This window comes from Tinamus guttatus, unplaced genomic scaffold (assembly GCF_059628265.1).
Source record: "Tinamus guttatus ecotype Peru unplaced genomic scaffold, ASM5962826v1 Tinamus_guttatus_pri_ptg000710l, whole genome shotgun sequence".
Taxonomy (NCBI): Eukaryota; Metazoa; Chordata; class Aves; order Tinamiformes; family Tinamidae; genus Tinamus; species Tinamus guttatus.
The window spans coordinates 4,861,550-4,884,031 of NW_028289244.1; the positions used below are offsets into that span (position 1 = coordinate 4,861,550).

Here is a 22,482-nt window from a genome sequence, read left to right on the forward strand (position 1 = left end):
TTAGTTCAGTTCCTGGTTCCGCTCCCAGTTCGGCTCCCCAGCCCAGATCGCTCCTGGTTCGGCTCTCCCGGCCCGGATCCATTCCCGGTTCGGCTCCCCAGTCCGGTTCGGTTGCCGGTTCATTCCCCAGCCCGGATCGCTCCCGGTTCGGCTCCCCCGGCCCGGATCGTTCCCAGTTCGGCTCCCCCGGCCCGGGTCGCTCCCGGTTCGGCTCCCCAGTCCGGTTCGGTTGCTGGTTCATTCCCCAGCCCGGGTCGCTCCCGGTTCGGCTCCCCCAGCCAAGATCCGTTCCCAGTTCGGCTCCCCAGCCCGGTTCGGCTCCCGGTTCGGCTCCCGGTTCGGCTCCCCAGCCCGGTTCGGTTCCCGGTTCGGCTCCCGGTTCGGCTCCCGGTTCGGCTCCCGGTCCATCCCCCGTCCCGCCCCGCTCCGCCCAGCCCGCTTGGCGCCGCCGGACTCCATTTCCCAGCAGCCCCCGGCGCGCCGGAAGGGGCGGGCGCGGGGAGGGGAAGGGGCGGGGCCGGCGGGGGAAGCGGCGCCGCGCGGGCACGCGGCCGGGCCGGGCCTGCCCTCAGCGGGCCATGGCGGCTACGCGCGGGCAGCGGGAGCTGCTCGCCCTCATCCACCAGCACCTGCTCCGCGGCGGCTACGCGCGGGCGGCCCGCGAGCTGCAGGCGCAGCTGGGGCAGGTAACGGCCCGGAGCGGCGGGGGCGGCGCCGCGGCCTGGCCCGGGCCAGCGCGGGGGAGTTGCGGCCCCCAGAGGGGAAGGGGGATCGTGGAAACGTCCCCGTGCTTCTCCGCGGGGGTCCCGGTTTTTCCGCTTCCTCCGCGACCAACTCGTGTTCTCTGCTCCCACAGAAGCTGCTGCCTTCCCTGGCCGCCTCTCTGGAGGAGATCTTCACCCACTGGCAAAGGTAAGTGTGCGGGATCAGGCGGCATAAACGTGCGGGATCAGGCAGGAAAGCGTGCGGGATCCGACAGCATAAACGTGTGGAGGGAATTGCCCTCACGTGCATCCCGTGCAGCGGGATTCGGCCGAGCGCCGTCCTGCTTGTGGTTATTACTTGTTGGCATTTCCTTTTGCCGGGATGTTTCAATGACAAGTTTTCCTCCCCAGGCCCTGCGTTCGCATAGCTTTATTTCTGGTGTTAAAGAAAAAATAACATTTCTTTATCTGGGGGATAAATTATTACTCTATTTTTGAAAACCGAGCGCTCTTCTTGCCTGTGAGGGCGACGCTGGAGTGTTGCTAGGGTTCAAGTTATGTTTTGCTGGCAAAAAGTAACTTCCAGTTTTGTTTCAGTTGCTCAGAGCCACGTGCTCTGCGTGGATGTGGCCGCTGTGAGCAGAGCTGCCGAGCGGTGCCCGTCTCGGCTGCTCCTGCTGTTAGATCCTGGCACAGGTCACACAACTTATGGTTTAAAGGAAGGCGCTTTTGTTTGCAGCCTGCCCTTGCGTGTGCTCCTGTGTTTGGTCCTCACGTTTATTGCACCTGGGAACGTCTGCAGCAAAGAGGCTTTCACTGCGGAGCGAGGTGGTGCTTTATTTCAATGTAGAAATAAGTGCTGTGGAGATGGGCATGGTTGAACCTGCAGAGCCAGGTTAGCAGGGGCTCAGTGTGACACAGTTACAGTTTTCTTAACCATTTTCTCCACTGTCTTCTTAACTGAGCAGAAGAGATGCTGTGGAAGCAGGTGAAGATGTAACTGTGGATTTGGGTTTGCAGTTCCTCCCTCTAACAGTTTATTGCTCCCTTGGGTGTTGGTGGCGGCTGTTGTGTGTGCCCGGTCCCCTGGGCTCTGCTGCACACCTTTCCAGAGACTGTTAAACTGTAGAGAGCACCAGGGACCACGTCACGCTCAGCTCCTCTCTCTGTGGTCACCCTTATGCTGTAGTTTCTCCTGACAAGTCTGCCTCTTGTTTCTTGTCCCCTGCTGTTGTTCTGTCCGGGTTGCAGTCGCAGTGGGGGACGTGTTGACCCCCTGTGTGCTTTACCCAGGGAGCACCCTGCTTAGCTGATGCCCTCTCATGTGGGGGAGCTCTGATTCTCACGTCTTGTTTTCGTTTCACAGGCTTTTTTGGCCTGAAAATGCCTTCCCCTGCTCTGTGCTGCGCCTCTTCCTCCTCTGGGGTCATCCTTGATGCTCTCCTTAAACTCTTTGAACGCAGTTGAAATTCTCACACTATTTTCTGTTGCCTTCGCTCTGTGGTCAGCATCAGCCTGAGCAAATACGTTTTTCTTCTCTGCTAATGTGAGGAAGATGCTTTCTCTCCATGTCCTAGGTAGTTTGTATCCAGTGTCTCCTCCAAGTGTTGCAAGGATAATTTCTCCTCAGGAGTTGCCTGAGGAGAACAGAGATGTATCTTGCAGGTTCCCTATGGACCTCTCCCATGGCCACAGGAGCTGTGAAGGAATGACAGTCCTGAGACTTCTGTCAGACCTAGGAGGGGCTGAATTACTGAGTGCTCAGATTCATTCTTTTTCAAGAGTTATTCCCCTTTTTGACACTTTGACACCTCTTCTTTACTCTTACCAATTCTGTTTCCTCAGAACTCCCTCGAATTCCAGGAGAAGAAAGGCAAGTGATGTGGAGGCAGCCATCCCAGAAAAGATCAGAGTTCCTGATCCTGTGAGCAGCTCTGAGAGCTCAGAGAAAGAAGACGATGAGAAAGAGAAGACCAAAGCTGTCAAGGGTAGGAACCTTTTGTCTCCCCATGTTTTGACTGAGTAGGACTGTGCAAGAACAGCCCAATTTTTTTGGCCAGAGAAAGTGCTTGTAAAGGGATAGCCGTTCCCTGATGCTTCTAGGAGAATAGAGCACCTGTTTGAGCACCTGTGTTCCTGCAGAGCTTCTGAGGAGCAGAGATGCCTGCTAAAGCCAGCAGTAGCCTGTGGAATTGGGCCCTGGTATTAGGGGTTAGGTTTAAGATCCATTTTCTTCGTTCCTGCTCTCTTGCTCTTCCTCCCGTATAGACTTTTCCTCTGTTCCTCCCGTGGGATCTGTTGATTGGTGTGGATGAGCGTAGCTCCTTGGAGAAGTGCTTTGCTCCTGACATGGAGGTGGCTGCCACAGTAACTCTGTGGTTTTGCCCCCATTGCCCCATGCCAGAGTTTGGCACTGGCAGAAACCTGCCCTGAGAGCAGTGTAAGTTAATGTCCCTGGGGAGGCTGAGCCCAGAGACACAGCTCAGGTTTGAGCAGAGCCGTATCCTGCTGGATGTAGATCATGAAGCAAGAGTTGTCGTCCCTATTGCTACCACCCTTTCCAGCCCCGAAAGCCTCCTCAGTGCCTGGATTCAGCACTTGACTTGCTGGATTTCCAGTTAACTTGCATTTGTACAGCCCTGCTCTCTCCTGTTCCCAGCACTCATCACTGATGGGTTAGGACAGCAACTTAGACACTACCCTGATGTCTGCAACCCACCCTCAGAAGTCGACCCAAGAGTCTGTTGTTCTTTCTCTCTTGTTGGGTTTGCTGAATTGAAGATCAGCAGGGAGCCCTTTTCCTTGGATTTGTGGAATTTGTGAATGGGTCTCTGTTTTTGGTAGAGTCAGTTGCTGTGGTTCATCGTAAGAAGGGATGAATGTCCTAGCTTGGATGTAACCTTGGGAACCTAATGGTACCCAACGGGGGAGCATCATCTGATCAGTGTGGCATCTCTCGGGCCAGCAAAGGGAGGTTTGCCTCACAGATGAGGGAAGAAGGACTTTCTAGTTGCCCTGGAAAACCTGTTGCCTCTGAGGTGGGAATGGATCCTTGATGCAGCTAATGTTTGAGACATTTGCTTGAATAGTCTAATAAGAAACTCAGACCTGCCCTTGGACCTGCCGTGGAAACAGCCGGGTTTGGAGGGACCTGCCTGTTGCAGGGGCAGTGGCTCTGGTGTTGGGGCAGGTGCAAAGATGGGGCCTTGCCCTGTGTGCTGGGGCCTTTCTGTGGGCCAGAGACCGTTTTGATGGTTGGCATTTCTTGCATGGCTTCTGTTGGTCTCTCCTGTGCTGCAGCCAGTGTTCCCCTGGTCACCAACTCAGCAGTGAATGTAGAAAGCAGCGAGGATGACGACTCCTCATCAGAAGAAGAGGCACCAGCAGGAAAAGGTGTAGTTACGGTAAGAGCGTGTTTATTTTGACCTTAGGGGCTCGTGCTGTTCTGAGGCCAGGGCCATCCCAGCCTCTTAGGCATGTGTTGTAATGTGGGCTGGGTGAAATTTGCATTTAAATGACCCTCCTGTGCTGGCATAAGCCTTCTTATAGATATCCATCCCCTAAGCACTTCCATAAAGAGTTGTGTGGCTTGCCCAACTGCTGGAGTGCTGTTTAAGATGTGTCATACCTAGTTCAGCCCTTTATTTGTCTGCGGTCTTCTAACTTTTGTTTCCTGTAGGTGAAGCCAGCTGTGGTCAGTGGCAAAGCTGCCAACTCCCTGCATTCTCCTAATAAAACCGCTGCTCCGGCAGACAAGGCAGTGGTGGCCTCTGCTGTGCACAGAACTGTGGTCTCAAATAAGCAGAAGGCCAATACGCCAGCTGTGTCTGCACCTCTGGCCAAGGCTGGGCAAAAACCATCCAGTCCTGAGAAGCTGGGACATCCAGGAGGAACCCTGGGCAAAGTAGGTCAGAGCAAAGCACCAGAAACCAAGGCAGCAGAGAGCTCCGACAGCAGCAGCTCTTCAGAGAGTGAAGAAGAAAAGGAAACAGCAGCAGTGAATTCAGCAGCCCCCAAAGCGGGTAAGCAGGGTGTGGGAGAGCATGTGTGCTCTGGTTTTGCTGGGCATGAGGTCTGATCTGTGCCAGCTCCCTGAACAGCCCAGAGGACAGTGTGCTCCCAGGAAGACTGCAAAAATATTGCAAAGCTGGCAGCTCTGGAGCTCCCTGGGATGAATCTAGCATGCTTGCTCACACCTAGGGTGCTAAATGCTGTGCTTAGGGAATGTGTCAGCATCTCCAGCAGCATCCCGCACTACAGCATTGGAGATGATAATACATTTGGAGAAGCTGCAGAGCAAATACTGCAGATGTTTTCAGCTTTCTTAAAACACTCTTTGGGGTTCTGTGTTCGGTCCCAATTGCAAAGTGATTAAAAAAAAAAGTCTTTAAGAAAATCCCTTTTGTTGTTTTGGAGATGAGGGAGGGAATGGAGCTTAGAAGTTCAGTCGTCGTCTGCTTTTCAGATAAGATGCAGCCAGACTAGGTGCTCTTGCAGGATGCTGTGTCTGTCTGGGCAACTGTCCTTACAGTCTGAGACTACCCGGGAGGGATTTCTCATCTCTGCCCGTGCTGAGGAATAGTGCTTGCAGGCCTTTTTCCCTTTTTTCTAGAGAGGCTGTTCCCAGGAGGCCACCAGCTCTTTTAATGAGACCTGTTCCTTGCAAGTCTGCCTCTTGCCTCTCTCTGCCTCCTTTTTTTGCCTTTTTTTTTTTTTTTTTTGCCTTTTTTTTCCCCTTCTGACTTCAAAAGCTGCATTAGCATCTCACTTGAAGGACTCAGAACTGGCAGCAGCTGTGACATCTCCTCACTTGTGTTTCAGAGCTGAAGCAGGCAGCTGCGGCGGCTGAAAGTAGCAGTGAGGAATCGAGTGATGAGACATCCTCTGAGGAGGAGCTCACACCTTCAACAGTCCAGGTAACCTCTCCAGTCCAGGGTCCTAGGAAACCACTTCCCTAACCCTGAGGGGAGAGGAAAATGCAATGAGAGCCCAGTGCTGCTGCAGTCTGTCAACACTCTCTTCCTGAAGTGTGTGGGATCCCCAAACCCAAGGCTATGGGGACACACAGTGTGACCGAGCCCCACCAACCCCTGCCAGTCAGCCACTCTGTCCTAGTTCTTCCTAGTGCCTGAAGCAGAGGGAGAGTCATGGATCCGTAGGAGGTGACTGGCAGGCAGTTCCACAGTTTCTGCAAATTCAGGAGGATTCATGCTGGTCAGACAGTCCCTCAGAGGAAGCAATCAGATTGCTTCAGATGCTCCACAGCCCATAGTTCTGAACAAGCCTACTGTCATCCCAGCCAAACTGGCAAAATGGCCTTGCTTAAAACAGGCTCCACACAGTTGCAACCCTCAACCAGCTTCTTCCCTCCTAAAAATGTAAGATGTTACTTTTCTTTCTCCTGTTTCCAGGCAAAACCAGCTGTGAAAGCAGTGCAGGCTAATGCAGCCCCTGTGAAAAGCACACCTGCCCGTCCAGTGTCCACCAAGAAGAAAGCAGTAAAGCCAGCAGCAGTGGCACCAAACCAGGCCAAGCCTGGACCAGCAACGGTTCTTGGGGCTGCAAAGCCCGATGACACTTCAGAGAGCAGCGACTCATCAGACAGTGAAAACGAGGAACCTGCATCAGGAACCCAAGTGCGTCTGTCTGAGACCCCGTCTCTCCTTGCATTCCTCCCCAAAGCTAAGAATTGCAGTGAAGGAAAAATCTCTAAACAGATGCAGCATACAGCAAAGTCATGTTTGCAGGGAGAGCAGTTAAAATCCCCAAAATGTTTTTTCCCTTTTTTTCTTGGAGGAGGTGGGGGATTTGAACTGAAAACTTAGATTTAACGACACTGATTAATAAAAATACAGCAATTCCTTTCCTACTTGAACAGGCAAGTCATTGTGGTTGAATTTGGCTCTCAACTATAAATTGTGATATGCGGAGTCTGATTTTTGCAAGCTGTAGTAGTGCCACTTAGTTTCCCTGCTGTAAAGAGTGCAGAGTGCTCAACCTCACCTCACTGCAGGGAACTGGTAGTATCTGCAGGCTGACAAGCAGTGTCTTGGAGACTGTCCCCAAAGAGCTGGGTGAAGGAATGCCTTATCTTTCCTGCCAGTTGCTGATCTTCCATTAGCATTTGCCTTTTACAGGGGACGCTGAAATCTCTTGATTCCAGTCTGAGTGTATGAATTGTGTGACTGTGGGGTTCATCTTGGCTCATGCTGTTGTTGTCCTTTTGCAGACAAAGCCACCTCCAAAATCCTCCCCGGCCGTCCCGTCCCCAGTGAAACCGACACCCGCAGCGCCGCTCTCCAGCAAAGCAGCTCCAGCAAAAACGTTTCCATCAGCTCAAGGGAAGGCAACACCAAAACCACCAGTGCCAAAGCAGGGCAAAAATGGCCTGGAAAGGACTGCTGTTGGCGCAAAGCCTGCCGAAAGTACGAAGCCAGCGGAGAGCACTGACTCCTCAGATGGTGAAGAGGAGGATCTCTCTGTGCCCATCAGCCAGAAGGTTGGTGATGCCCCATTCAACCCGATCTTTAATGATGAGAGTGTGCACAGAGCAGTAATTCAGCCATTAGGTGCTACTGATAATCATCTTGAGTGGCAGCGCATTTGCACCTTGCCTTCCCTGGGAGGAGTCTTCCCTTCTACTTGGAGAGGAGTATGATAACTTCTCGCTCATATGTGGCTTTGTTTACCTGTTATTTTTACCTCTTTATCCCACCACATGAAGACGAGGGGATAGTTGAGAGTTACCAGATATCTGTCTTTGTGCTGGAGCTTGTCTGGCTCTTCTCTGAAGCAAAAACTGTTGTGAGAGGCAACAGGAAGGCCCAGGTGAGGGGTGGTGTCCCAACAGCAGCGCAGTCTGTGAGCAGCAAATAGATTAGGGCTCCCCACCCTCCTCCCTATTTGACACAAACTGATTTTTCTCTGCTCATGCTTTGCTAATCCAAGGGGTCACCAGCAGCTTGGCCCTGTGGTGAGTGGGCTGGAGGGGGTTAGGGTTAGTCATTAACCCAGACTAGGCTCAAGTTTAGGTGGCTCCAATTGTTGGGAGACAAATCCTTTCTTGAGAGCATCCGCCTGCTTGCGCAGGGTGGGACTTGCTGTGCTTCTGATGGTGAAAGAGGGCCTTGGTAATCCTAGATCTGATGTGTGGAGAGTCCTGCAATGACAGAGAGCTGCAGGGCCTTTCAGAAAGCAGCCTGAAAGCCGTGTTTCCCAGGTGGCAGCTGTTATTTGCTAGGGAGGCAGAGAACCTGGGGGTAGAGCCTCACGTGTCCTTGCAAAGAGGCTCTTTGTCAACACGTCCTTTTGGTAGTGACAGGCAGACGCCGGAGAGGAGAGGCTTTGCATTTTGTCTTTCTAGCCTTGGCCTGCTGGCGTGGGTGGAGGGGGACGCATCTCTAACAGTTGGCTCTGTGCTGCTCTCTTCCTGCATGATTTTTTGTGAAGATTCAGCTCTGGGTGGCAGGAGCAGCTATTCCCATAGCTCTGCCATGGGGGTGCTTGCTATACAGCATGGCTTGCCTGCTTAAGCAGGGTTGGAGATGAAGGACCTGCTGGGCTGGGTTTGCTGTCCCCAGTGTCGGTGCTTGCTGATGGCTGTTTAACCCCCTCATCATCTTTCCTCTTCAAGCTGGTGACTGCCCTTCACCTAGCACAGTCAGCGGGGAAAAACTTGTCATCAAGGAAGCTCTATTTTTGCCAAAGAGGCTGTTTCTGCCTGTGTTAGTAGCCTGCAAGCAGACATGGTGAGTGAAGCCTGAACTTGAGCCGTTAGGCATATCCTTGTCCACAGTCCTGTCCTCCCAGTCAAGCTCCTCTTAGCTCATCCTCACCATCTGCTACTTGGGCATATGCTAACCACTGACTTACTGCATCCTGCAACTTCCTCTGGCTTCTGTGCAGGATCCAAACATACAGAGCGTTGGAAGCTGCTTCATCTTTCCCTGTGGGGGTGGATTAGCACAATTAAAATGAACATCATGCCTAAATTGAACTGCTTAATTGGTATGTTTACCCCCTGAAGACTCAGGAATATTTAGTCAAAGAAGTTGACAAGGTGTTTGCAGGGCTTTTTTTGAAGAGAATGGTGGTGGGGGACAGTCTGGACTGACCTTAAAGATGCCGTGAGCTGCTGCTTTTGGAACTGTTGATTCTGCTTTGCTTCCCTTTTCCTGAGCGTTGTGGGGTAAAAGTGGCACCAAACCTCTCCGTGCGCAGGCTCTGGTTTCTGCCCAGCAGTGTTGAGCTGAGCTCTCTGTACATGTGTACTTTGGGATCCTGTATGTTCCTTGATCATCCAAGGCAACTCGTGCAGGCTGCACTGGCAGAAGCTTTGCCTGAAACCTTTTTATTTATTTATTTATTTTATTTTTTATTCCCCACGAGCTTCAGAAACAGTGAGGGAAGGCCCAATGTCCCTTCCGCCCCAAATCCTGTCCCTGCTCCGTGTGGATCGCAGTCCTTCCCTTCCCCACGCCTGAGCTGCCAGTTCTGATTCCGATGCTCCAGCGGCGCCTTCCCTGCGCCCGGCAGCGCCGGAGCGTCGTGCCCATGATCCCACACGTGGCTCCGCGCTGCTTCCCCCTCTCTTGTCAGGCAGAGTTGCATGGTGCAAATGGCCCATGCGAGTGGCAGATGGGTTGTGTGGCAGCTGAGTCATCATTCTCATCCCAATCCGCAGGCAGCTCCTGCTCTGAGGGCTGGGGAGGGAGAAGGAAAAGTGTCTTCCTCTTGAGTTATTTCATAGAATCATAGAATCATAGAATGCTCAGGGTTGGAAGGGACCTCTCGAGGTCATCTAGTCCAACCCCCCTGCACACGCAGGGTCACCTAGAGCACGTGGCACAGGACTGCGTCCAAGCGGGTTTGAAGATCTCCAGAGAAGGAGACTCCACAACCTCTCTAGGCAGCCTGTTCCAGTGTATTTCCCTCCTCGTCTGAGCTACCCAAGCTACCTCGTTCTCTAAGAGGTCAGAAACTGCCCGCTTGGCTTACCCCAATCCCTGGGTGTGACTGAGCCTGTTTGGGCCAGAGGATGTGGGACCTGCTGGACTCTGGCAGGGACTGAGGTGACAGGGATGGTGGGACCTTGGCTGCCACCGGAGAGGGTCCAAGGAATCCTCTGGCTGTACAAACCTCCCTGAGGTTTCTCTGAGGATGCTGTAATGTTATTTCTGTGTCAGGCTGCCTGCGTGCAGATTTTCCACAGCTCCCTGCCAATCTTCTGGGGAGCGCAGGAAGCAGCTCACGCTGTGCATCTGCGCAGAGCAGAAACCAGCCCCGGTGAGATGAAGGCCTTAGAAGTGAGCGAGCAGGGTTTGATCTCGGCAGCCTCTCCCCGCGGGTACCAGTGCTCGGGGTGGATGCTCACACAGACCAAGCGAATTCTGCTCTGCCTCAAGCAGTTCTGTCTTTGCCATTGCAAATCTGGCCTCTCTCCTGGAGAGAGTGACGCACGGGTATCCAAACAAAGCAGACAAGGGAGCTTTGCCCCTTCCCCAAGCGCTCGTGGGGGTTTCTGTTTCTCCGAGCGGAGTCAAAATGTGCGTGGCTTGTTCGGAGAGCTGTTCTGTGATGGGCTAAACGTGCAGATGCTGTTGTCTGTTTAGCGTTTGGCTTGGGAATGATAAACACTGCCCCAGTGGCAGCCCTCGGCGGGGCCGTGCCAGGAAGCGCGATAAGATCCGTCCTTCTGGGAAGCCGCTGGGCTGGCGGCCAGGAGCAGCCCCACGTGGGCCAGCAGTGCCCGGGTGCCTCCGGGCAAGTCCCTTGTCCCCTCCTGCCCGCCCAGGTGTGCGGGAGGATGTTCCCAGCCCTGTGTCCGAGCTGGGAGAGGGGCCAGGAATGGGAGCTGTTCCCTGGAATTGTGTGCTTGGTGCTGTAATAACGCCAGCTCCCTGGTGCTGACACACCAGCCTCTTGGCCTGGCTTGTGTCCTGGCTATCAGTGTAGATACGTGTGCTGTGGAATGGCACAGCCCAAGTGAGTTTTTTATTGTTTTCACAAACTCTTTTAGACCTGTTGACAAGTTAATTTCCAAGGGCTTCAGTCATATCCATAGGTCTGCTTCTGCCTGCTTCTGGCATTCCCAAACTCCTGTGGCCACCTGTCTCTATGCTGAGTTCTCCAGCAGCTCTGGGGGTAGCTGCTCTGATATCTTCTTAGAATTACAAATGTTCTGGCACTAGGCTTTCAGGTTCCTTCTGATTCCTTGAGCTAGGGAGAGCCTGTGCTCTGATGAGAGGCTTTGGAAGGGGGGTTGAGGGCTGGAATGCTGCTCTTCCCTTCAGACTCCTCCCAGCCTGTCTCCACTTCATTAAGGAGCTGCAGGGCTGCCTGAGGTGCTGCTGGCTGAGGGTTTGATCCGAGAGCTAGCGGTACAGAGGGGCCCTGGGGCAGCAGCTGTCCTGACTGACCTGCTCTGCCAGGAGGCTCCTCCTGAAGTCTTGTTGCAGCAAGATTTATGAGCACCGTTAGCCCTGCACGCTCATGAGATCAGATGCACTTGGATTTCTCGCAAAGGCGCATTGCTAAATCATAGAATGACAGAATGCTCAGGGTTGGAAGGGACCTCTAGAGATCATCTAGTCCAACCCCTGCACACGCAGGGTCACCTAGAGCACGTGGCACAGGACTGCATCCAAGCGGGTTTGAAGATCTCCAGAGAAGGAGACTCCACAACCTCTCTGGGCAGCCTGTTCCAGTGCTCTGTCACCCTCACTGTTAGGAAATTTTTCCTTAAATTCCTGTGGAACTTTTGGTGCTTCAGTTTGTGGCCGTTTTCTCTAGTTCTATTGGTGGCCACCAGTGAAAAGAGACCAGCACCATCCTCCTCACTGCCCCCCTTGAGGTATTTATATACACTGATTAGATCCCCTCTCAGCCTTCTCTTCTCCAGCTGAACAGGCCCAGCTCCCTCAGCCTCTCCTCATTGGGCAGATGTTCCAGGCCCCTGATCATCCTCGTAGCCCTGCGCTGGCCTCTCTCCAGCAGCTGCACATCCCTCTTGTACTCAGAACTGGACACAATACTCCAGATGTGGCCTCACCAGGGCTGAGTAGAGGAATGTAAATGCAGCGTATGCATCTCAGCAGCTCAGTCCAGGCAGTAACTGAAGCCATTTCCGCTGTTGACATGCTGAGGATGGAGTGAGTGTTAGTAACAGCTGTTTAAGGGCAAAACGAAACCTAACTTGAGCTGTAAATGCCCTTAAACCGCTAACGAAAACATCTGGTAACACTGCACTTCTGTGCCTGTATTTCTCTTTTTGTTAAGAGATTAACAGAACAGTCTGGACAGGTTCCCAACCCAAGTGAGGCTGCTAAAGTTGGAGGGCCCGAAAAGCCAGCAGGAAGCACCTTGAAAAGCCAGACCTCCGAGAGTGGGAGCAGCGACTCTTCTGAGAGTGAAGAGGAGACCCCCGTGGCACAGAAACAGCCTCCACCAGCTGGTAAGGCTCCTTCTGGTAGTGGTAAGGACCTCTTGGATTTCCTTCTCTGCCCTGGCTGATGTGATGCTTCCTGCCCTGGAGAGGCAAGGAGGGCGACTCTTGCTTTGGTGCCAATCTCCCATGCTTTCTCTGCAGTGAAAACCAACGCTGTGCCCAAGCCAGCAAGTGGGAAGAAGGCCCAAGCTGCAGCCCCGGTGCCAGCGCCAGCCCCTCCGCCTGCGGAGAGCAGCGACGATTCCAGCGAGGAGTCGGATTCCGAGGAGGAAATAATCCCCCCTTCACAGGTAAGGAGGTGCCGACCTGCTCCACAGGGGCACTCTTTGCCTCACACACTCAAGAGATAACTCTGGACTTGCAAGGTGATGGTTGGGTGGATGATGAATGATACAGAGAGGACCCCTCCTTTTGGCTGGATCAAGGCTTCTTGGCAGCATTTCTGGGTCTCAGTGACCTGAGTTCTGGGTACCTATCTCTGCCTCAGCCAGCTTGCAGTATGTGAGCAGGGGAGGATGCAGCTGTTTTGGCAGCAACATGACTAGACCCACGAGCCCAGATCTCCTGGACTCTATCCCCTTTCCCTAGACGTAGAAGTTAAACTGGCTGGAAAAACTTCCTGATTCTTATGGGCAGTCCTTCCTTGAGCCAGGTGGTTGCAAGGTGACTTGCACCCTGCCTCCTCCCAAGCCCACCTTGGTGTGGGCTACAGCCAGAGACTTCTGGGTTCTTGCTCTACCACCTGGAGCAGCACGGGCTGTGCTGCCTTTTGGTCAGAAAAGGAGTTAGATTCCCAGAGAATGGAGGCAGCCTCGTGTCCCTCTCAGCCCTGCAGCTGAGTCTTGCTCACGGGTGATCTCTGCTCACACACGGTGGGGGTGATCTGACTGTGGAGGACTCAATCCCTGTTTTCTCACTTGATTCTCTCTGTACTTCTGTGTTGAGGCCAGGAAAGAACCCCCGTGAGGAAGCTGTGACTGGGGAGCGTTACTGTCATTCCGACTTGCTGGTGGTTTCCCCCCTGCAAAAGGGGCAGGTGCTCTGGGCTCAGGCCTTAGCAGCCCAGGGCCCTTCTCTGCCCATGCACACATGTCCCCTTTGTGGTCAACGCCGTTGTGGGGAGAGAAGGATCCCGTGCGTTCGAGGAAGCCCTGATGAAAGGGCTGCCTTCTCCCCAGCTGGTGGGCAGCCAGCCAGCCTGAGCGCTCTCCTTGCTGGCAGCTTGTTTGCAATACCCCCATGGCACAAAATTAAGGCGCTTGCTGCAACTTGAGCTGCGAGCAGGACGTCTGGAAGCGCATGCTGGAGGGGCAGCTCTCCGTGCCGGGGAGCGCTGCCTTCCTCGCTGGAGGCCAGATGTGTGTGAGAAGTGTCAGACCACAAAGGCCTGGCTTAACAGAGACCTGGGGAGGGACAGCTGCTTACGCAGCTGTGTTTGTAACACAAACCAGGAGACTGAGCGCTCCTGCTTTCTCCTCTGCTGGCATTTGTGCCTTGGATGTGATGTCAGTGCCTGATTTCCCTCATCCATGCTCCTGGCTCTTCCATTTTTAACTCCTCTTTATTTAGTTAATACAGGGGACAATTCAGACGTCAGGAAACAGAATTGTTCTTGTTAACTTGCTGTCTAATCCTTGACTTGCTGGTGAACCTGAGGACAAATTTGTCCTACCATTGATGTCCCTGAGCCAATTAAACCTCATGTGATGTCTGAGTGTAGGAGTCATCCTGGAGTTTGAATCTCCATCCAGCAAAATAGCATTCGCATCCTGCTGTCCTCCTGGTGCTGCAGCAGTGTCGGTGGCTACGTGTGTCACATTTCAGCTGCTTGCCCTCAGCCAGATGCCATTTGGGCTAATGCAGCAGGCACACCCAGATGTGCTGCCCCTCACATGGATGCTCCTGAATCTGCTGGAGACCCTAGTTGGAGGCTCGCAGTGGAGAAAAATGGTGAAGGAAGAAAATATATCAGCCTTGGGGCTATCGTGTCAATGATGCAGGGGTCTGGAGGTGGTGGCCTGAGTTGTGCTTCTGCTTCCTTTCCCTCTCAAGCTGTGCTCTGGCCTGACTTTTCAATATGTGCCTTAGAGTCTGTCGCAGCAGAACATCAAACCGAGCAAGACTGCGAGCCCGGCGGCTGCCAAGGCCAACGCCACGATGCCATCGGGGAAGGGGACCAAAGCTCCCGCCGCCCCGGCAGCCTGCAGGGTATCCGAGAGCTCGAGCGGCGACTCCTCGGAGAGCGACGTGCCCGTGGGAGAGGTGACGGCTGGGGGAGCCCCTCTGGGCAGGGCGGGCACATGGGGGTGCAGGGGGTGCCAGGGAAGCAGCCCCCTCTGGGGCAGCACGTGTGGGAGATGGGGGCGGTTGTTTTAAACCATATTCCCTTATGATAAGGGGAAGCAGATGAGGGAAAGGTAGCCCTGGCACCTTTGGTGTCTCCCAGCTGGCTTTATTTTCCTCCTCCTTTTGCAATAGCAGCAGGCTTTACGGTCAGGAGTTTCCTACCAGGCCACAGCTCCCTGCCTTGTTGGTTGGGGAAGTTGGAGGTCTCATCTTCCTGCTTGGGAGATGCTGGGCTCAAGTTGGCCAGGAACTGGAGCAGTGTGGCTGAAGGAGAGTCCAGGTGGTCCAAGCCCACCTATTCAGAGCTGATTTCTGTAGTTCAGGGGAATCAGCAGTTACTCCTCCTTTCAGATATATTTCTTCTTCCTCTCCCTAGGTCCTTCCACCTTCGAGCCCGAAGCAGGCAGCTCCCACAGGGAGAGCAGCTCCAGCCAACGCTGCAGCTCCACAGCCTGCTTCAGTGCCCAGAAATCCCACTGCTGTGCAGAAGAAGCCAGGGGGGCAGCCTGCCCAGGACGCCAGGCTGAGCCAGGCCACGCTGCCCTCCCAAGCAGAGGAGACCTCAGACAGCAGCAGTTCCTCCGACAGTGACGAGGAGGAGACGCCCAAGGAGGTCCCCAAACCTGGTCAGTTCCCCTGAGGAGATGCCCTCTGTGTCGTGCCCAGAGGTGTGCTCATGCACAACCTTAGCCTGGAGGGCAGCACCCCTTTTTTTTGCCCCTTGGGAGATGTCACTTTCAGATAGTGGTTGGAAAGGGATTTCTGCTCCCTAGCTCTGCTGAGCACTCGCCTTTCTTTGGAGGCAGAAGTCCCCTTGGCAGCAGTGCCTGTGTGCTGGGTGGGTGGATTCAGCCCCAAGAGGCAGCAATGGGTCTGATGGGATGAACTCTGCCCTTCAGCAGGTTTGCTGCAGAAACCAGGAGGCACTGAGCCAGCCCACAGCTCCTCCTCGGAGTCCAGCGAGGAAGAAGATGGGACAGCATCACAGGTACTTATGTGGCACCAGGCTGGCATCCTCTCAGGTCTTGCATCTGGCCTCAAAGCAGGACAGAGGGCAGCATTCCCAGTCAGAGCAGGCAGGATGCTCAGTGAGGTTGCCAGCACGGAAGTGGCAGCTCTGCAGTGCAGAGTAGGGGAGAGAGAAGCTTTTGAATCTGAGCTCTTGGGAGGGCTTCCCCAAAAGCCAAGCTTTGGGTGCAGGGTTTGTACCTTCTGCTGTTACATGAGATGGGAAGAGGCACAACTTTGCAAGAGTTAAACAGGAGAACTGGTTTGCATTGCCAGTAGCAGAAGGGTTCCCCCCACCTTCCCCTGCTTTGTTTTTGTAACTTAACCCATACCCAAGCCATTAAACTCCCTTTGTAAGCAATGTGCAGGGCGTGCAGCACACGGGTAGTGCATTAGCTGTGGCCAGGAGCCTCCCCCAGGTCTGCTCAGCTGGGTGAGAACAAAGCAGCGACCCTGTCCCGTCATCTCCTGCAGCCTTGGGCTCAGCCAGCCCCTGTGAGGCCTGTCCCCTCCTCCTGGACGCCGTGCCCTGTCCTGCCCTCTCCGCAGAGATGGGGACTGGCTGAGCAGCGCATGGGTCAGTCCATAGGTAACCAAAAGCAGGCCCTTCTTTTGGAATATGGGGCAAAACTGTGTGCTTGGTATATCACAGACTGTCTTGCAGTGACTCTTAGTCTCTGCTTTCTTCAGTCCCTCCTCACAGGCTATCCGGGCCTCTCCAAGGCCCCAACAGCACCTCAGACACCAAAGACGGTTCCTTCCTTGCCTGTGGGCAAAACAGGACAAGGAAAAGCAGCAGTGCCTGCTGCGAACCCCCCGGCCAAGGCCTCCGTAACAGCAGCCCCAGGCGACAGCTCCAGCAGTGACAGTAGTGACTCCGACACGGACGCTGAGCAGGTGCCTGCAGCCCAAAAAGCAGGTGGGTCCTTCAGCAAGGCCAAAAATCTTGCCTGGCCCAGGAGCAAAGCCCTGCTGGCTGCGGAGCTGGAACGGGGCCTCTTCCCTGTGTGTCTGTGCTACAGAACCTGGCTGTGGAGCACTGCTGCCGTCTGTTGGCTTCCCCTAGCCATGACACGGCCTCTGTGCACGTCCTCTCTCACTTGGCTGTGCTCTGGCCTCCTCCAAATTACGGCAGTAATTACTGTAGCCCGTGGGAGCAGGCAGGTTGCCCCTGCTGCCTGTGCTCGTGGTGTCCCTGTGCTGCAGTAGCAAGAGCTCCTGGTGAACCTGAAAACACTGGCTTTGGAGCCTCCTCTACTAGACAGTGCTGGTGTCGAGTCTCCCTGTGGTCTCTCTGTGCTCTGTTCACTTTGCATGTCTGGAAGGCAGAGAAAGGGAAGTGAATGGGAAGGCTTGTTCCAAAATGAGATGTCCTACCATTTCTTTGCCTCCTCGGTTGTTTTTTGAATTGTAAAGTTCAGAGCTGGAAGATATTTCTGCTCTGCTGCAACCTTGGTACCCCTAAATTGGCTCTGCCTGAGCTCTGACCAGCTCTTGAGGTTCAAATGTGTTGGTAAATCATTAAGTTGTGCAACAAGCTGCCGAGTAGGTGTGAAGTGTGAGGGAAGGCCCAGGTGCTGGCAGACAAGTCACTGGTGCCTCCTGGATATGGTCTGTGGGTGCCACCTCTGCCTTGGGAGGTCCCTGACTTCCTGGGGAAGGGCTGTTCTCTGCTCACCCTTGTTATGCTTCATTTTGCACTAGCCTAGTCCCAGTTTCCCTTGGTCGTGGACAAAGCTGTTCTGCCTGTTGTTACCCATTTCCTTTCCCAGATACGTAGTGACAGGGCCAAGGCATCTCTCCCTGCTGTACCTAGGGGATTTACTTGGGGGGAGAACTGCATGCCCCTCTTTTAAACACTGTGTAGCCTGTAGTGTGTTTGATTTGATTGTTTTTACTTTTTGTTTGTGTGTGTTTATTTTTAAAAACTCCCTGAATTTGACATCTCTCTTGTCACTTTTTCTGCAGAAGACAAACCCCCTCCAGGGCAGGAAGCCACAGGACCCACTGGCAAAGAGAAGGCAGCTGGAAAGATGGCACCGAGTCATGCCAGCCTCAAAGTTTCCCCAGTCAAGAAAGCCCTTGGGGTGAAGCAGAATGACATTGGGACAAAAGGGACACAAGGAAACCCGTTGCCATACGCACTGCTCTCCATCCCCGAGTCAGAGGAGCCAAGCTCGGGCAGCGAAAGCGAGGCCACCACTGCTGCCAAAATCCCTGCAGTGCAAACGCTGGGAGGGCTGGAAGAGAAGAAGAAGAAAAAGAAGGAAAAAAAAGAAAAGAAGGAAAAGAAGAAACCCTCCTCCGCAGCAGACAAGGCTGGGAAAGCACCCAAGAGCAAAGACAAGGAGAACAAGAAGCAGAAAGGCTCTCAGAAGCGGAAACTACCGGGAGAGGATGGAGCTGTTGGGCAGCCCAAGGAGAAGAAGCGGAAAGGGCAGGATAATGAAGAAGTGCCCAAAAAGAAAAAGAAGAAAGCAGCTGGTGACCTGGAGAAGCTACCAGGGAGCAAGGACAAGAAAAAATCCAATAAAAGTAAGAATCTGAGCACTCTGCATCCCCCGAGGATGCATTTGCAATAGGTTTTTGCTGCTGCTGCATGTTCAGCCTCTGGTGCAGGGCCATGTAAACAGCACCTGCTTTCCCATTAGCTTCCTGCTTGGCCCACCCAAAGCCAGTGGCAGGTTTTCAAGCCACGACGTCAGTGTGTTTCTGCAGCCTCATCACAAGCTGTGCTGCAGGCAGCCAACTTGGCTCCTGTGTCTCTCTCTGTCCTGTGCCCAGCACAGCAGGAGTTGCATAATGCTCATACTCGTTGTCCTACTGATCCTGGCTGCTTGCAGAGCAAGCTGATGGGCCTGTGTATCTTCAGTGGTATGATGATGTGACCTGTTCCTCTAGGATTTTTCTGCTTTCCTGGCCTTTGCTGTGGCTGGAAGCAGCTCTCTGGCAGGCAGTGGTTTAGATGTGTCTCCATGAAAGCTCCTGGGTGCTGTTTGTGCTCCGTGTTTGGACTTTATACCATCTGCCCTATGCTTGGGGCAAGGTTTGGCTAGCTGCAAACCACGAAGCCTCGGGGCTGGTTTCTGCCTGCTCTGGGGCTCTGCACGATGCCCTGCCCCATCTGCAGGGCGAATGGCTCTGCTAGTGCAAATATAACACGTGCTGATGGGGAGCTGAGCTGCAGCAGAGCTGGGAAGGGCAGGCACAAAAGCTCTTTCCTCCCTGGAGCCTGACGAGCCGTGGGCATGGCAGATGAAGGCCAGCATTCATATACACAGCATTCATATACAGCATTCATATACACAGGGCTTTGTGTTAGTCAGAGCTGCCTGAACGTGCCCCCTCTACAAGAAACATCAGCCTTGAAATCCGTGCTGGCATCTGCCATGGCAGCTGCTGCTTCCCCTGGGGTGACAGCCCCTTCCCGGCCCTGCCTGGTCACGGTGCCTCCTGTTACAACACGGCGAGCTGCTCGTTTCAGAGATTGGACCTGGGGTTATTACTGCTGCTTTCAAACCCCAGGGGAAAGGGGAGGGTAGTACCAGCCTTTTGCTCACTGCTCCTCATTGAGAGTGCTTCCTGCCCTGCCTGCCTCTGTAATGCTGTTTGCTGCCCTAATGCAAAGGGGATTTTTTTGCCTACGCAGTGCAGACTGCATTTGCAAATTAGAGCTGGTTCTGTGCTGGCTCTTGCAGGCTTCTCTCAAAATAAGAGAGAAGATGGAACAGGTGGGCCAGAACTGCTAGGGTTTCTGCTCTGCAGAGAAACAGCCCTTCATTTTGGAGGATACACAGACGTGTCCGTCAGTGCTTGTGTTGCACAGAGGTGACTGGAGCCTCCGGCTCGATGGCATTGGAGAAGTGGCCCTGAGGACAGCTGCCTTGTGGCAGGACTCCAGTGTCACCCGGAGTTACTGCTCCGGAAGGCTTTAGAAGTGGTCGAGGACCTGCTGGGGATGCCCCTGTTCTAACTAAGCTTCCTCCAGTGTTGGGTGAAGTCAAACGCTTCTCGGCCATTGACCTTAGCAGATTCCCTGTCTTAGTTAAATTCTTTCCCTCGCCTAGAAAAAAAGAATGGAAAAGAGAAGAAGAAGAAGAGCAAAAAAGCATCTTCAGAAGGGGAGACAACAGCAGATGGCTCTGCTGAAGTTCACAAGAAGAAGAAGAAGGTATGTGCAGGAGCCTGGGCCAGGCTACAGCAGGGAGAGCTGTTCTGAGCAGTGCTCGTGGGGCTTGTCCCAGCGGTGGGGCTGGTTGGTCCCTTGGAGATGTGGGACTGGAGAGGGGGGCAGAGCTGTGTCCTCATCTCGTGGACTGTAGTTGACTGTGGCCTGGTCTTGGGAATGTTCTCTGGCCGTGGGTTGTTTGGGATTGGCAAGGCTAGAAGGGCTCGTTCCTGTCTTTTCCCCCAGGAGAGATCCCTTTGGAGCTCTTGCAACCTTTTGCTGGAAGGGTCCCACTCAGGGTCTGGTTTGCTGGTGGAGAATCTGTGCAAGGACTGAGGGCTCTTCCCCTGCTACCTGCTGTTCCTCTAGTGATGTTTTCAGCAGAAACTGGAGCCCGTGGGGGCTTAGCAGGCTATTGCATCCCATCCCCAGGCTAGGAAAGGGGGCAAAGGGAGAAAACAGGGTGTATTCCTCATTGTGGATTTTATCCCAGTGGAGATGGCAGCAGAGAAGCCTCTTAGGGCTTCTGGCTTTGCTGGGTTCTGTGTGCTGATGGTGCAGATGATACTGATTTATATTTTCTCCCTTTTCCTTTTAGAAGAAGAAAACAACCGAGCCTCAAGAGTTATGAAAAGGTACACGGCCTGTGGCAAGTGTCACTTGGTAGCGCTCTGAACAGCAGTAGCCTTTGCCAAATCTCCTGGGCCAGCTGCAGGAACCCAGTGTGGCTGCTAACAACCACCCCATGAAGCAGCTTGGCCTCATGTGAGGGGGCCAGAGAGCAGAGCAGTGTGAGGAAGTCACTGATCAGGGTGCTGGCCTCTGCTGATGAGGTTGCTCTCAGCTATCTCTTTAGCTGCCCAAACTGGATATCCAGCCTAGATGTTGATGTCCTCTGCCATCAGCAGAGATGAGTGACCTCCGACAGTGTCTGTCAGTCCCTGCTGACCATGGGGAGCTTGGAAAAGTAGTGTGAATTAGAGGGTGATTTTGTAGCCACCTGCAAGCGGACAGGATGAGTCTGCTCAGCTGTAGGCAATTCCCTTCTTCCCTCATCCCTAACTCTAACTCGTTTCCTCAAAGGTACCGTGGCCCTGTGAGTAAGGATTTATGAACCGAAGATCAAGCAGAAGAGAGGAAAAGGAAGCCCAACAGGAGAATTCCAACTTTTTTTTTTTTTTAATAGTAATTTATAACTCCTCCTTTTAACTGTGACTTTTAGAGCAGAGTGGTGTAACTTTCTGCCTCCTCCTGTCCTGCTGGGGCCTGGAAAAGCGTTTTACCTCCCCTCCCGATGGCTCGCCTGTTGCACTAGAACTGAACTAAAGGAGGCAGTTTGAGCAGAGAAGAGCCAGCTTGCATAGACTGCTTTCCTCCTAGTTGACACCCAGACATCCTTTTTCCTCTCTCTTCACAGAGCTATATTTTTAAGAGAAACTTTTACTCTTTTTTTTTTTCCTCCTTCCTGTGATTTGTGGTGTCAGTCTTTTTGCTACCTATGGAAGAGAGCTCCTGGGTTTACTTTCTATTCTGACACTGGCGACGACGATTATCCCATCCCGGAGTTGTGCTGCGCAGCTGTGCCCGGCAGCTGTGCTCAGCCAAGGCTGCCTAATTTTTCGTGAGTTTTTTTATGGAAAATGCAATAAAAGAGAAGCGGTGACGTTCTGCTCGAGCCGCCCTGAAGGGAAGGGGCGAGAAGGCCCCGGCCTGGGTTTGGGCCCCTCTTGGCTGCAGTGGAGGCAGGTGGTGCTTGGGGGCAGCGTGAGGGGATCCTTGGGGCAGACAGGGCTCGTCTGTGGCTGGAAGGGGTTGCAGGACCAGCTTGACACCCCCCAAGGGAAAAGCAGCTCTTTTGTGCCCGCTTCCCAAGGTGCAGATGCTGCTGTTCCCGGGTTTTGAATACATGGTCCTGGCGCGGGGGTCGTGGCGGTTTTTGTTTAATTTTGATTACTAAAATGCTGCACTGCTGTGGGGCAGGTGTGAGCGCAGCCTGATTTGGGCCAGGTTTGAACGTGTCACCCTTCCCTTGTGCCTGTTCTCTATTTCCAGCCTCGAGCAGCTGGTGCTCAGGAGCTACTGCCTGCGGTTAGGGCTGGGTTGGTGCCTGGCTCCATCCCTCCATTCCCTGCCCTAGGGATTAGGAGGTGAGGAAAATAGGAGAGGGATTCCCTAGGGATTCCCTCCTGCTCCTCCTTCCAACACATCCCGCCGCTGTGGAGCAGCCTTGGGTAAGGACTGCACCCTGCTCCCTGCCATCCCAAGGCAGGGAATTCCTTAAAATCCTCCTGCCCGGAGCCTTCGGCAGACCTGGAGCTCCTGGGGATGGGGTTTGAGTGCAGATCTCTGGAGCAGGGAGCCCAAAGCACCAGCCCTGGTCAGAACTGCTGCCAGGATGGACATGGGGTGCTTTGGAGCAGGGCAAAGCCCTGGGGTGTCCCCAGCCCCAGCACCCTCCGTGCTGGGGGAAGGCTGCTCTTTTCCATAAGGTGACAGTGCTTGGTGCCCTCGGTGCTGCCGGCACCATGGGACATGCTGCATGCACCATGGGGTGCCCAGGACATCCTCGAGTGACCACCTGCATCCATGCTCCTTCCCAGCCCTGGAGTGTGAGTAAAAATGGGCACCAAAGCAAGGCACAGAGGGGATCAGCATCTGCCCAGAAGCTCTCAACAGAATGTATTTTAGTATTCCCCCCCCCTTTCTTTTTTATATGAAATAGCTGCAAAAGGATTGAATATAGTGCCCTGCCAGGGTTGCCACAAGGGTTTCTTATTCAAAAGTTTATTTGAAATCATCAGCTTGTATTA

General features: G+C 53.8%; 1 protein-coding gene across 1 annotated transcript; it reads left to right on the forward strand.

Moving 5' to 3' along the window:
• The first annotated feature begins 538 nt into the window (after positions 1-538).
• Positions 539-21,335, forward strand: TCOF1 (treacle ribosome biogenesis factor 1). Its single transcript, XM_088536879.1, has 18 exons — positions 539-686; positions 857-912; positions 2,550-2,692; positions 4,005-4,108; positions 4,384-4,726; positions 5,526-5,620; positions 6,116-6,340; positions 6,934-7,203; positions 11,982-12,156; positions 12,292-12,440; positions 14,239-14,412; positions 14,873-15,122; positions 15,396-15,484; positions 16,195-16,423; positions 17,473-18,039; positions 19,572-19,675; positions 20,274-20,307; positions 20,756-21,335. Exons 1-17 carry the CDS (start codon positions 579-581, stop codon positions 20,301-20,303), a joined length of 3,111 nt encoding a protein of 1,036 aa, XP_088393005.1. The 5' UTR covers positions 539-578; the 3' UTR covers positions 20,304-20,307; positions 20,756-21,335.
• Positions 21,336-22,482: the final 1,147 nt, after the last annotated feature.

Coding starts and splice junctions, on each gene's coding strand:
- TCOF1 (XM_088536879.1), top strand. CDS start 579: ATGGCGGCTACGCGCGGGCAGCGGGAGCTGCTCGCCCTCATCCACCAG. Junction 4,727..5,525: donor TTCAGCAGCCCCCAAAGCGG/GTAAGCAGGGTG, acceptor CTTGTGTTTCAG/AGCTGAAGCAGGCAGCTGCG. Junction 19,676..20,273: donor TTCACAAGAAGAAGAAGAAG/GTATGTGCAGGA, acceptor TCCTTTTAGAAG/AAGAAAACAACCGAGCCTCA.